Consider the following 11,578-nt stretch of genomic DNA (forward strand, 5'->3'; position numbering starts at 1 on the left):
AGCACAAGCTTTTTCAGTTCTGCCCACAGATTTTCTATAGGATTTAAGTCAGGGCTTTTTGATGGCCACTCCAATACTCCAATACCTTGACAATGTATTTTTTTACCTAATGAGAAGGTGATGGATGCTGGGATAAGGATCAGTACATGTGCCAGTGTAAAGGTAGCCTGACTTGTTTACGTGTTGCTGTGCGTTTTGTTGACAACCTTACTTTGCCACCTGACAACTTTACGGTTTTTACTTTTTAATTACTGTTTATATTTTTGGTTTTTCCCTCAACTTTTTATTTTCATTCAACTTTTTCACTCCGGACGCTTTATCTGGACATGGTTCGTCAGGACCTCCAACAGCCGAAGCTAAGTAGTAACATTAACATGATGCCTTCTAATTGCAGTCGCTGTACTCATAATATACAGGAAACGATCGCCTTATGGCGAGGATAGCTGTGCTACAAGCCCAGCTTCAGACGCAATCGTTAGGCAAGGGTAATTTCAGTGTAGGAAAGGATGAAACAGCGTCTGTGCCACCAGTAAGTACAGATAGTAACGTTAGTATAAATCCCCTTGCATGGTCCCCGCAGCCGTACAACTTTCTCACGGTTTCTGGAGGGAAATGCTGTAGGAATGCTCAACCGGTGTCGCTCATTCAGCCGACAGAAACTTTGCAGCGAGTCGGAGTCAGAGGCCGAGCCTTCTCTTGTTTCTACTCCTCCCGTTACGGGGTCTGAGACAACGAAGCTTCCCACCATTAGCACTGACAAATTGAAAACTCTAGTCATTGGCGACTCCATTACCCGCAGTATTAGACTTAAAACGAATCATCCAGCGATCATACACTGTTTACCAGGGGGCAGGGCTACCGACGTTAAGGCTAATCTGAAGATGGTGCTGGCTAAAGCTAAAACTGGCGAGTGTAGAGAGTATAGAGATATTGTTATCCACGTCGGCACCAACGATGTTAGGATGAAACAGTCAGAGATCACCAAGCGCAACATAGCTTCAGCGTGTAAATCAGCTAGAAAGATGTGTCGGCATCGAGTAATTGTCTCTGGCCCCCTCCCAGTTAGGGGGAGTGATGAGCTCTACAGCAGAGTCTCACAACTCAATCGCTGGTTGAAAACTGTTTTCTGCCCCTCCCAAAAGATAGAATTTGTAGATAATTGGCCCTCTTTCTGGGACTCACCCACAAACAGGACCAAGCCTGACCTGCTGAGGAGTGACGGACTCCATCCTAGCTGGAGGGGTGCTCTCATCGTATCTACCAACATAGACAGGGCTCTAACTCCTCTAGCTCCACAATGAAATAGGGTGCAGGCCAGGCAGCAGGCTGTTAACCAGCCTGCCAGCATAGTGGAGTCTGCCACTAGCACAGTCAGTGTAGTCAGCTCAGCTATCCCCATTGAGACCGTGTCTGTGCCTCGACCTAGGTTGGGCAAAACTAAACATGGCGGTGTTCGCCTTAGCAATCTCACTAGGATAAAGCCTCCTCCATTCCTGTCATTATTGAAAGAGATCATGATACCTCACATCTCAAAATATGGCTACTTAATGTTAGATCCCTTACTTCAAAGGCAATTATAGTCAATGAACTAATCACGGATCATAATATTGATGTGATTGACCTGACTGAAACATGGCTTAAGCCTGATGAATTTACTGTGTTAAATGAGGCCTCACCTCCTGGCTACACTAGTGACCATATCCCCGTGCATTCCGCAAAGGCGGAGGTGTTGCTAACATTTACGATAGCAAATTTCAATTTACAAAAAAAAAAAAGACGTTTTCGTCTTTTGAGCTTCTAGTCATGAAATCTATGCAGCCTACTCAATCACTTTTTATAGCTACTGTTTACAGGCCTCCTGGGCCATATACAGCGTTCCTCATTGAGTTCCCTGAATTCCTATCGGACATTGTAATCATAGCAGATAATATTCTAATCTTTGGTGACTTTAATATTCACATGGAAAAGTCCACAGACCCACTCGGGGCGGCAGGGTAGCCTAGTGGTTAGAGCGTTAGACTAGTAACCGGAAGGTTGCGAATTCAAACCCCCGAGCTGACAAGGTACAAATCTGTCGTTCTGCACCTGAACAGGCAGTTAACCCACTGTTCCCAGGCCGTCATTGAAAATAAGAATGTGTTCTTAACTGACTTGCCTGGTTAAATAAAGGTAAAAAATAAAAATTAAAAAAATTAAAAACTCCAAAAGGCTTTCGGAGCCATCATCGACTCAGTGGGTTTTGTCCAACATGTCTCTGGACCCACTCACTGTCACAGTCATACTCTGGACCTAGTTTTGTCCCATGGAATAAATGTTGTGGATCTTAATGTTTTTCCTCATAATCCTGGACTATCGGACCACCATTTTTATTACGTTTGCAATTGCAACAAATAATCTGCTCAGACCCCAACCAAGGAACATCAAAAGTCGTGCTATAAATTCACAGACAACACAAAGATTCCTTGATGTCCTTCCAGATTCCCTCTGTCTACCCAAGGACGCCAGAGAACAAAAATCAGTTAACCACCTAACTGAGGAACTCAATTTAACCTTGCTCAATTTAACCTAGCTCCCTGGTACACAAAAAATACCCGAGCTCTGAAGCAAGCTTCCAGAAAATTGGAACGGAAATGGCGCCACACCAAACTGGAAGTCTTCCGACTAGCTTGGAAAGACAGTACCGTGCAGTATCGAAGAGCGCTTACTGCTGCCCCATCATCCTATTTTTCCAACTTAATTGAGGAAAATAAGAACAATCTGAAATTCCTTTTTGATACTGTCTAACTAAAAAGCTAACTAAAAAGCAGCATTCCCCAAGAGAGGATGGCTTTCACTTCAGCAGTGATAAATTCATGAACTTCTTTGAGGAAAAGATCATGATTATTAGAAAGCAAATTACGGACTCCTCTTTATATCTGCGTATTCCTTCAAAGCTCAGTTGTCCTGAGTCTGCACAACTCTGCCAGGACCTAGGATCAAAAGAGATGCTCAAGTGTTTTAGTACTATATCTCTTGACACAATGATGAAAATAATCATGGCCTCTAAACCTTCAAGCTGCATACTGGACCCTATTCCAACTAAACTACTGAAAGAGCTGCTTCCTGTGCTTGGCCCTCCTATGTTGAACATAATAAACGGCTCTCTATCCACCGGATGTGTACCAAACTCACTAAAAGTGGCAGTAATAAAGCCTCTCTTGAAAAAGCCAAACCTTGACCCAGAAAATATAAAAAACTATCGGCCTATATCTAATCTTCCATTCATCTCAAAAGGCTGTTGCACAGCAACTCACTGCATTCCTGAAAACAAACAATGTAACCAGACGAAATGCTTCAGTCTGGTTTTAGACCCCATCATAGCACTGAGACTGCACTTGTGAAGGTGGTAAATTACCTTTTAATGGCATCAGACCGAGGCTCTGCATCTGTCCTCGTGCTCCTGGACCTTAGTGTTGCTTTTGATACCATCGATAATCACATTCTTTTGGAGAGATTGGAAACCCAAATTGGTCTACACGGACAAGTTCTGGCCTGGTTTAGATCTTATCTGTCGGAAAGATATCAGTTTGACTCTGTGAATGGTTTGTCCTCTGACAAATCAACTGTATATTTCGGTGTTCCTCATGGTTCCGTTTTAGGACCACTATTGTTTTCACTATATATTTTACCTCTTGGGGATGTCATTCGAAAACATAATGTTAACTTTCACTGCTATGCGGATGACACACAGCTGTACATTTCAATGAAACATGGTGAAGCCCCAAAATTGCCCTTGCTAGAAGCATGTGTTTCAGACATAAGGAAGTGGATGGCTGCAAACTTTCTACTTTTAAACTCGGACAAAACAGAGATGCTTGTTCTAGGTCCCAAGAAACAAAGAGATCTTCTTTTGAATCTGACAATTAATCTTAATGGTTGTACAGTCGTCTCAAATAAAACTGTTAAGGACCTCGGCGTTACTCTGGACCCTGATCTCTCTTTTGAAGAACATATCAAGACTGTTTCAAGGACAGCTTTTTTCCATCTACGTAACATTGCATAAATCATCAGAAAATTCTGTCAAAAAATGATGCAGAAAAATGAATCCATGCTTTTGTCACTTCTAGGTTAGACTACTGCAATGCTCTACTTTCCGGCTACCCGGATAAAGCACTAAATAAACTTCAGTTAGTGCTAAATACGGCTGCTAGAATCCTGACTAGAACCAAAACATTTGATCATATTACTCCAGTGCTAGCCACCCTACACTGGCTTCCTGTCAAGGCAAGGGCTGATTTCAAGGTTTTACTGCTAACCTAGAAAGCATTACATGGGCTTGCTCCTACCTATCTCTCTGATTTGGTCCTGCCGTACATACCTACACGTACGCTACGGTCACAAGACGCAGGCCTCCTAATTGTCCCTAGAATTTCTAAGCAAACAGCTGGAGGCAGGGCTTTCTCCTATAGAGCTCCATTTTTATGGAATGGTCTGCCTACCCATGTGAGAGAAGCAAACTCTGTCTCAACCTTTAAGTCTTTACTGAAGACTCATCTCTTCAGTGGGTCCTATGATTGAGTGTAGTCTGGCCCAGGAGTGTGAAGGTGAACGGAAAGGCTCTGGAGCAACGAACCGCCCTTGCTGTCTCTGCCTGGCCGGTTCCCCTCTTTCCACTGGGATTCTCTGCCTCTAACCCTATTACAGGGGCTGAGTCACTGGCTTACTAGGGCTCTTTCATACCGTCCCTAGGAGGGGTGCGTCACTTGAGTGAGTTGAGTCACTGATGTGCCGTGGCAGAGATCTTTGTGGGCTATACTCAGCCTTGTCTCAGGATGGTAAGTTGGTGGTTGAAGATATCCCTCTAGTGGTGTGGGGGCTGTGCTTTGGCAAAGTGGGTGGAGTTATATCCTTCCTGTTTGGCCCTGTCCGGGGGTGTCCTCGGATGGGGCCACAGTGTCTCCTGACCCCTCCTGTCTCAGCCTCCAGTATTTATGCAGTAGTTTATGTGTCGGGGGCTAGGGTCAGTTTGTTATATCTGGAGTACTTCTCCTGTCCTATCTGGTGTCCTGTGTGAATTTAAGTATGCTCTCTCTAATTCTCTCTTTCTCTCTTTCTTTCTCTCTCTCGGAGGACCTGAGCCCTAGGACCATGCCTCAGGACTACCTGACATGATGACTCCTTGCTGTCTCCAGTCCACCTGGCCGTGCTGCTGCTCCAGTTTCAATTGTTCTGCCTGTAATTATTATTATTTGACCATGCTGGTCATTTATGAACATTTGAACATCTTGGCCATGTTCTGTTATAATTCTCCACCCGGCACAGCCAGAAGAGGACTGGCCACCCCACATAGCCTGGTTCCTCTCTAGGTTTCTTCCTAGGTTTTGGCCTTTCTAGGGAGTTTTTCCTAGCCACCGTGCTTCTACACCTGCATTGCTTGATGTTTGGGGTTTTAGGCTGGGTTTCTATACAGCACTTTGAGATATTAGCTGATGTATGAAGGGCTATATAAATAAATTTGATTTGACTTTGTTGTCCTTTAGCCATTATGTCACAGCACATGCTTGGGGTCATTGTCCATTTGGAAGACCCATTTGCGACCAAGCTTTAACTTCCTGACGGATGTCTTGAGAATTTGCTTCAATATATCCACAGAATTTTCCTACCTCATGATGCCATCTATTTTGTGAAGTGCACCAGTCCCTCCTGCAGCAAATCACCCCCACAACATGATGCTGCCACCCCCGTGCTTCACGGTTGGGATGGTGTTCTTAGGCTTGCAAGCCTCCCAATTTTTCCTCCAAACATAATGATGGTTATTATGGCCAAACAGTTTCTATTTTTGTTTCATCAGACCAGAGGACATTTCTCAAAAAAGTACCATCTTTGTCCCCATGGGCAGTTGAGAACCGTAGTCTGGCTTTTTTAATGGCGGTTTTGGAGCAGTGGCTTCTTCCTTGCTGAGCGCCCTTTCAGGTTATGTCGATATAGGACTTGTTTTACTGTGGATATAGATAATTTTGTGCCTGATTCCTCCAGCATCTTCACAAGGTCCTTTGCTGTTGTTCTGGGATATATTTGCACTTTTCGCACCAAAGTACATTCATCTCTAGGAGATAGAAATTGTCTCCTTCCTGAGCGGTATGACAGCTGCGTGGTCCAGTGGTATTTATACTTGCGTACTATTGTTTGTACAGATGAACGTGGTACCTTCAGGCGTTTAGAAATTGCTCCCAAGGATGAAACAGACTTGTGGAGGTCTACAATAATTTTTCTGAGATCTTGGCTGATTTCTTTTGATTTTCACATGATGTCAAGCAAAGAGGCACTGAGTTTGAAGGTAGGCCTTGAAATACAATACATCCACAGGTACACCTCCAATTGACTCAAATTATGTCAATTAGCCTATCAGAAGCTTCTAAAGCCATGACATTTTCTTGGAATTATCCAAGCTGGTTAAAGGCACAGTCAACTTAGGTTATGTAAACTTCTGACCCACTGGAATTGTGATACAGTGAGTTGTAAGTCAAATAATCTGGCTGTAAACAATTGTTTGGAAAAATGACTTGTGTCATGTAGATGTCCCAACCGACCTGCCAAAACTATAGTTTGTTAACAAGAAATTTGTGGAGTGGTTGAAAAACGAGTTTTAATGACTCCAACCTAAGTGTATGTAAACTTCTGACTTCAACTGTAAACACTGGCCTGATGCCCTCCTAGTAGAAAAAGTCTCTTGTGACACATCCTAGAAAACATCATAGTCCAACCACTTCGACACACATGTACCATGAAAACATTATGAAAGTCTCTTCCCGTAATCATCATGGGGCTACTTGAGCAATAGGATTCAAGTATTGCAGCGGTGCAAGTAGTGGATGGGAAAAGTGTTTACATCAGTGAGATTAAGTCTGACCTTGACATGTGGAAAATTACAGGGGGGAAATATATATAATGTATATATTTAAAAAACAACATTGTGGTGACCTTATGCAAGCGTGGATTAGCCTATATCTATTTAGCAATTAACGCGTTGATAGGGTGGCATCCATCTATGAATATTCACGTTCTGAAGCATTTCACAATTGGTGTGTTTTCTTTTGGCCAGTGACGAAACACCCCATCAGTGTCAATAACCTCTTGCTTCTCATGTGTGTGTTGGTCGCTTTGGGTGTGGTGTCATGTGAGTAACCTTCTGAGTGTAGGGCTTCCTTCCTCATCGCTTCTATAGAGTGGAACACATCTGCACTACCAGCCCACATAGGGGGTGGCTGTCCACACACCGCATCACTACCAACGGCATCGCTGCACCAGTAAGTGACATTTGTTCTTCAAGTGTTTATTGTGTAAATCAAAAGGATACAATATTTGTCTTTATGTGTTAGCCTATTCATATGAAATGATACAATTAGATAATGATTGGGATGGAGAGCCAGGTGTATTGTCACATTTAATTTAACTGTAGCCGTAAATATGCAAGGTATTTGCCGTCATGTACATGCTTTTGCTCCCATGCAACAAATTACAACACTAATTATGCATAAAAGAACATCTAGAAATGTAAAGGGAAATTGTATTATAAAATCAAAAAATGAACAAAAGTTCTAAATGTAATATGGTACTTTTTATTTCACTCCACAGTGGAAAACAGTTCATACTTAGGGTTAATTTTGGGAGAGTAGGATGTTGTTTTTCAGTCATTACTACTAACAGGGATTTGGAAATAGTTGTTTTCAAACTTTGAAAGATGTTGGCTTCACATGCAGATTTAAACCCCCTTCCTGGCCGCAGCTGGCTGCTCCCCTCAACTAACCACATGGTGGTTTAAACAGCACCACAGAGGTTTAAATGGCCCTAATGCCTGCTAGCGGAGGCATGCAGTTTTATGATGAGAATCCATGCCAGTCAACTGACAAAATGTCATCTCACTGTCTAAACATTTGTTGTATTTGTGGGATTTTGGGGGATTTCTTTCAGCTTTTCACAATACATTTATAAACAATGAAATTTGACCAAAAAACACATTATTTTCATTACCTGCAGTTTATGCCCTACAAACAGCTTAGAACTTATTAGCGCATATCAGACATCTTTTCATATCAAACATCTTCCTGTGTTTGCTAGGTGGGTTGTGAGACAGCAGAGCTCCGGTGGAGAGACTGTTTTAGCCTGAGTCTGAGCCCACATCAGGAGTTCTACACTCACCCAAGTCCTGCCTTGTCCAACCTGAACCAGCCATTTTCTGACTTGCCAAGCCCTTCACAACCCAGCCATGGATGCCCTGTCCTCCCTGAGCTCCTCAACCTCCTGCTCTCATCTGTACCTCTGGGCCAGCAACACCACCAACAGCAGCGCTGTTAACATTGATGTGATCCTGGAGCACTACAACCACACAGGGCGCCTGCAGCATCGCGTGCCCCGCCAGGGTGGCCTGAGCTCGGCAGCGGTCCTCTCCCTCTTCATCAGCGTCCTCATCATCCTGGAGAACCTGCTGGTCCTAGTGGCTGTGCTCTCCCGGATCCTCCACAGCCGCCGCTGGGTCTACGTGTGCATCGCCAACATCACCCTGAGCGACCTGCTGGCCGGGGCGGCCTACGTGGTCAACATCTGGATGTCGGGCAGCCAGACGTTCAGACTGAGCCCGGCTCTGTGGCTGTTCAGGGAGGGGGTACTGTTCGTGGCCCTCGCCGCCTCCATCTTCAGCCTGCTGCTGATAGCTGTGGAGCGCTACACCACCATGATGAAGCCGCTGCACCAGAAGTCGGCCAGGAAGACGTATCGTATCTACGGCCTGGTGGCGCTGTGCTGGATCGTGGCCTTCGCCATCGGCTTCCTCCCCCTGCTGGGCTGGAACTGTGTGTGCAGCCTGGAGAGCTGCTCTACCCTGCTGCCGCTCTACTCCAAGAGCTACATCCTCTTCTCCCTTCTCATCTTCTCCCTCATCCTGCTGGCTATCGGCGTGCTCTATGGCGCCATCTACAGCCACGTGCGCAGCAGCTCCAAGGTGGGCTCCCAGCGCAGCCGCAAGCGCTCCCTGGGGCTGCTGAAGACAGTCATCTCCATCGTGGGTGTGTTCATCATATGCTGGGGCCCTCTGTTCATCCTGCTGCTGGTGGACTTCTTCTGTGTGTCGCGGCAGTGCGCACCGCTCTTCAGCGCCGACTGGGTCATCGCCCTGGCCGTGATAAACTCGGCCCTGAACCCGGTCATCTACACCCTGGGCAGCACAGAGCTGAGGAAGGCCATTGCCGGCTTGTTGTGCTGCTGCTGCCTCAGGGCAGGCCTCTGTCACCCTGACACCTTTGTGTCCAAGGAGACCAGCAGCACCGGGAGCATCAGGCACAGCAGCCTGAGGAACAGTTTCAATAAGATCAGGAGTCTCACTGTCAGCCCCCCGCCTGCACCCAATGCCCCCAAGAAGAGCCGCCGCCTGAGCTCCACCACCACCTGCCTGTCTGTGTCAAGCGGTTAGACCACAATGGGCTGCCTGGGGCAGGCGTAGCTGTGTGTGTGTTTGAGAGACATAGAGAGAGAGAGAGTCAGTGGAGGCTCCTCAGAGGAGGAAGGGGTGGGGGGCCTTCCTACTCAGGGAGTTTCATAAAAGTAAAAATATAAAAAATACAAATATCAATTATTAATTTGTATCATACTGCAATTAAAGCCAGACTAAGTCAATGGCACAGATGGAACTATCCAAGCAGAAGATCTCCATCAAAAATCGAAGTTAAAGAATATTACTAAATCTAATCAAATTTAAATGCAATTTAAATCAAGTTTGATTTAGTCTTACCAGTCTCATTTGATTTAGTCTTAATAGCTGTTGATGAATTTGCAATGCTATATAGACCTAAAAAGTATAATTGATGATATAGGACTTATAATGTATGGTTACATTTCTTTTGCTCTGTTAAACCTACCCTTTGGAACTACTTTGATAGCAACAGTGAATATATTTAGTTATTGAGAGGTCTCTGAATAATCACTCACAATAGCACATTGGTAGTAGGTGATATAAAAACTAAGCTGGGTTTGGTTAAAACCCTGTATTGGAGACCAAATGAATAGTTGTAGATCAATTCTCCAATAGGAGGTGCTGCCCAGACACATGTTTTTTCCTGATATTGGACATTCCGTTGAAGATCTGACATTGTTTCAAAAGGTACAAATTCAATTTACTGTATTTTAAAGAAGGGTTGTATATGTTGAAAAGTGGTTACTATGATGACATTATCCTGTGGTTGAAATTTCACCCTCAAAACAAAAGTTTATGACTTTTTTCAAATCCAATGTATTTTCCATGTAACATATACATTGTCTAATTACACTGAGACAATGTTGATTCAACCAGTTTGTGCCCAGTGGGTCAAGGTAGGTATAGGGCAAATTCTTGTATCATGTAGTAGCCTAAACCTATCGATGTTACATTGAGCTGGATGAATGGAATATGAAATGACAGTCATCCAATATGCTGAAATAGAAATAAGGCCAAGCTCATAAGAAAAAGATTGTCCTCCCAAATCTGAAAGGGCACTAACTGCCGCTGGTGTGTGTGTGTGTGTGTGTGTGTGTGTGTGCTGTGTTACCACAGAGAATGCAGTTCCTCCATTATCTAGCTCCACCCAAATGTGGCCTTGATACAACCAGGTCTACATACAACGGTTTTCTCTGCTGTTGGTTTTGTTCATTGTCTTCATTGTCATCAGCCCAGGACCTGGTACACTGACGAAAGAGCATCTTTGTGGTTCTCTGTTACTGTAGCAACACCAATCTGTTTCATTTTTTTTTTAATTAAAAAAGGAGTTCAAACTCGTTCAAGATTTATCATAAAAGATGCACTATGGAAGCTGCTTTTGTTTCACTGTTTCAGCCTTGAAACAGATACTCTTTTACTGTGAAGATGGTTTTCATTGAAAGGGGTGCTTTCTTTATTGCACCACTTAAATAGAACTGAATTAAAAACAACAAAAATATGTAGATATATTTAGAAAATGCAATATTATTTATACATACACTGAGTGGACAAAACATTAAGGACACCTACTCTTTCCATGACAAAAACTGACCAGGTGAGTCCAAGTGAAAGCTATGATCCCTTTTTGATGTCACTTGTTAAATCCACTTCAATCGGTGTAGATGAAGTGGAGGAGACGGGTTAAAGAAGGATTTTTTAAGCAACTCACTATTTGGAAGGCGTCCCTAATGTTTTGTACACTCAGCAAACATTGTACAGAATGGTAGTTAAATACATTTTTTCAATTGGTTAAACATTTATTTTGTTCAATATTGTTTTTAAGAGTATACATTTGTTGAACGCTTTACTATTGCTGTTATTCTGAAAGAGGATTATATTTCTGTTATTTTGTACATTGACAATGTATAAATAAATATTTTAACAAAACATGTGTCTTGTGGAAAGAGAGAGTTTTTTAAAACTGTTTTTCAACAGAACATTGTACGAGTGGCAGCAACATGCTGAATTACAACCTACATTTGAATATTAAAACTCAATAAACAGCAGATGTAGACAATTAACTGTTAAGCAGGTAAACCTTGGCTGGGATGGCACAGCAATGGAAACGCTCAGTCCAGTTGTATTACTGGATCA

The 11,578-nt window shown here is 43.6% G+C and overlaps 1 protein-coding gene across 1 annotated transcript; it reads left to right on the top strand.

Annotated features, from left to right (window-relative positions):
* The first annotated feature begins 6,634 nt into the window (after positions 1-6,634).
* On the top strand, positions 6,635-11,373 carry LOC112250771 (sphingosine 1-phosphate receptor 4). The gene is made up of 2 exons (XM_024421185.2): positions 6,635-7,286; positions 8,098-11,373. Exon 2 carries the CDS (start codon positions 8,246-8,248, stop codon positions 9,443-9,445), a length of 1,200 nt encoding a protein of 399 aa, XP_024276953.1. The 5' UTR covers positions 6,635-7,286; positions 8,098-8,245; the 3' UTR covers positions 9,446-11,373.
* The last annotated feature ends 205 nt before the right edge of the window (positions 11,374-11,578 follow it).

This window comes from Oncorhynchus tshawytscha, linkage group LG05, assembly GCF_018296145.1.
Source record: "Oncorhynchus tshawytscha isolate Ot180627B linkage group LG05, Otsh_v2.0, whole genome shotgun sequence".
Taxonomy (NCBI): Eukaryota; Metazoa; Chordata; class Actinopteri; order Salmoniformes; family Salmonidae; genus Oncorhynchus; species Oncorhynchus tshawytscha.

Excerpts from the sequence above, each read along its gene's own strand:
- LOC112250771 (XM_024421185.2), top strand. The coding sequence starts at position 8,246 with ATGGATGCCCTGTCCTCCCTGAGCTCCTCAACCTCCTGCTCTCATCTG.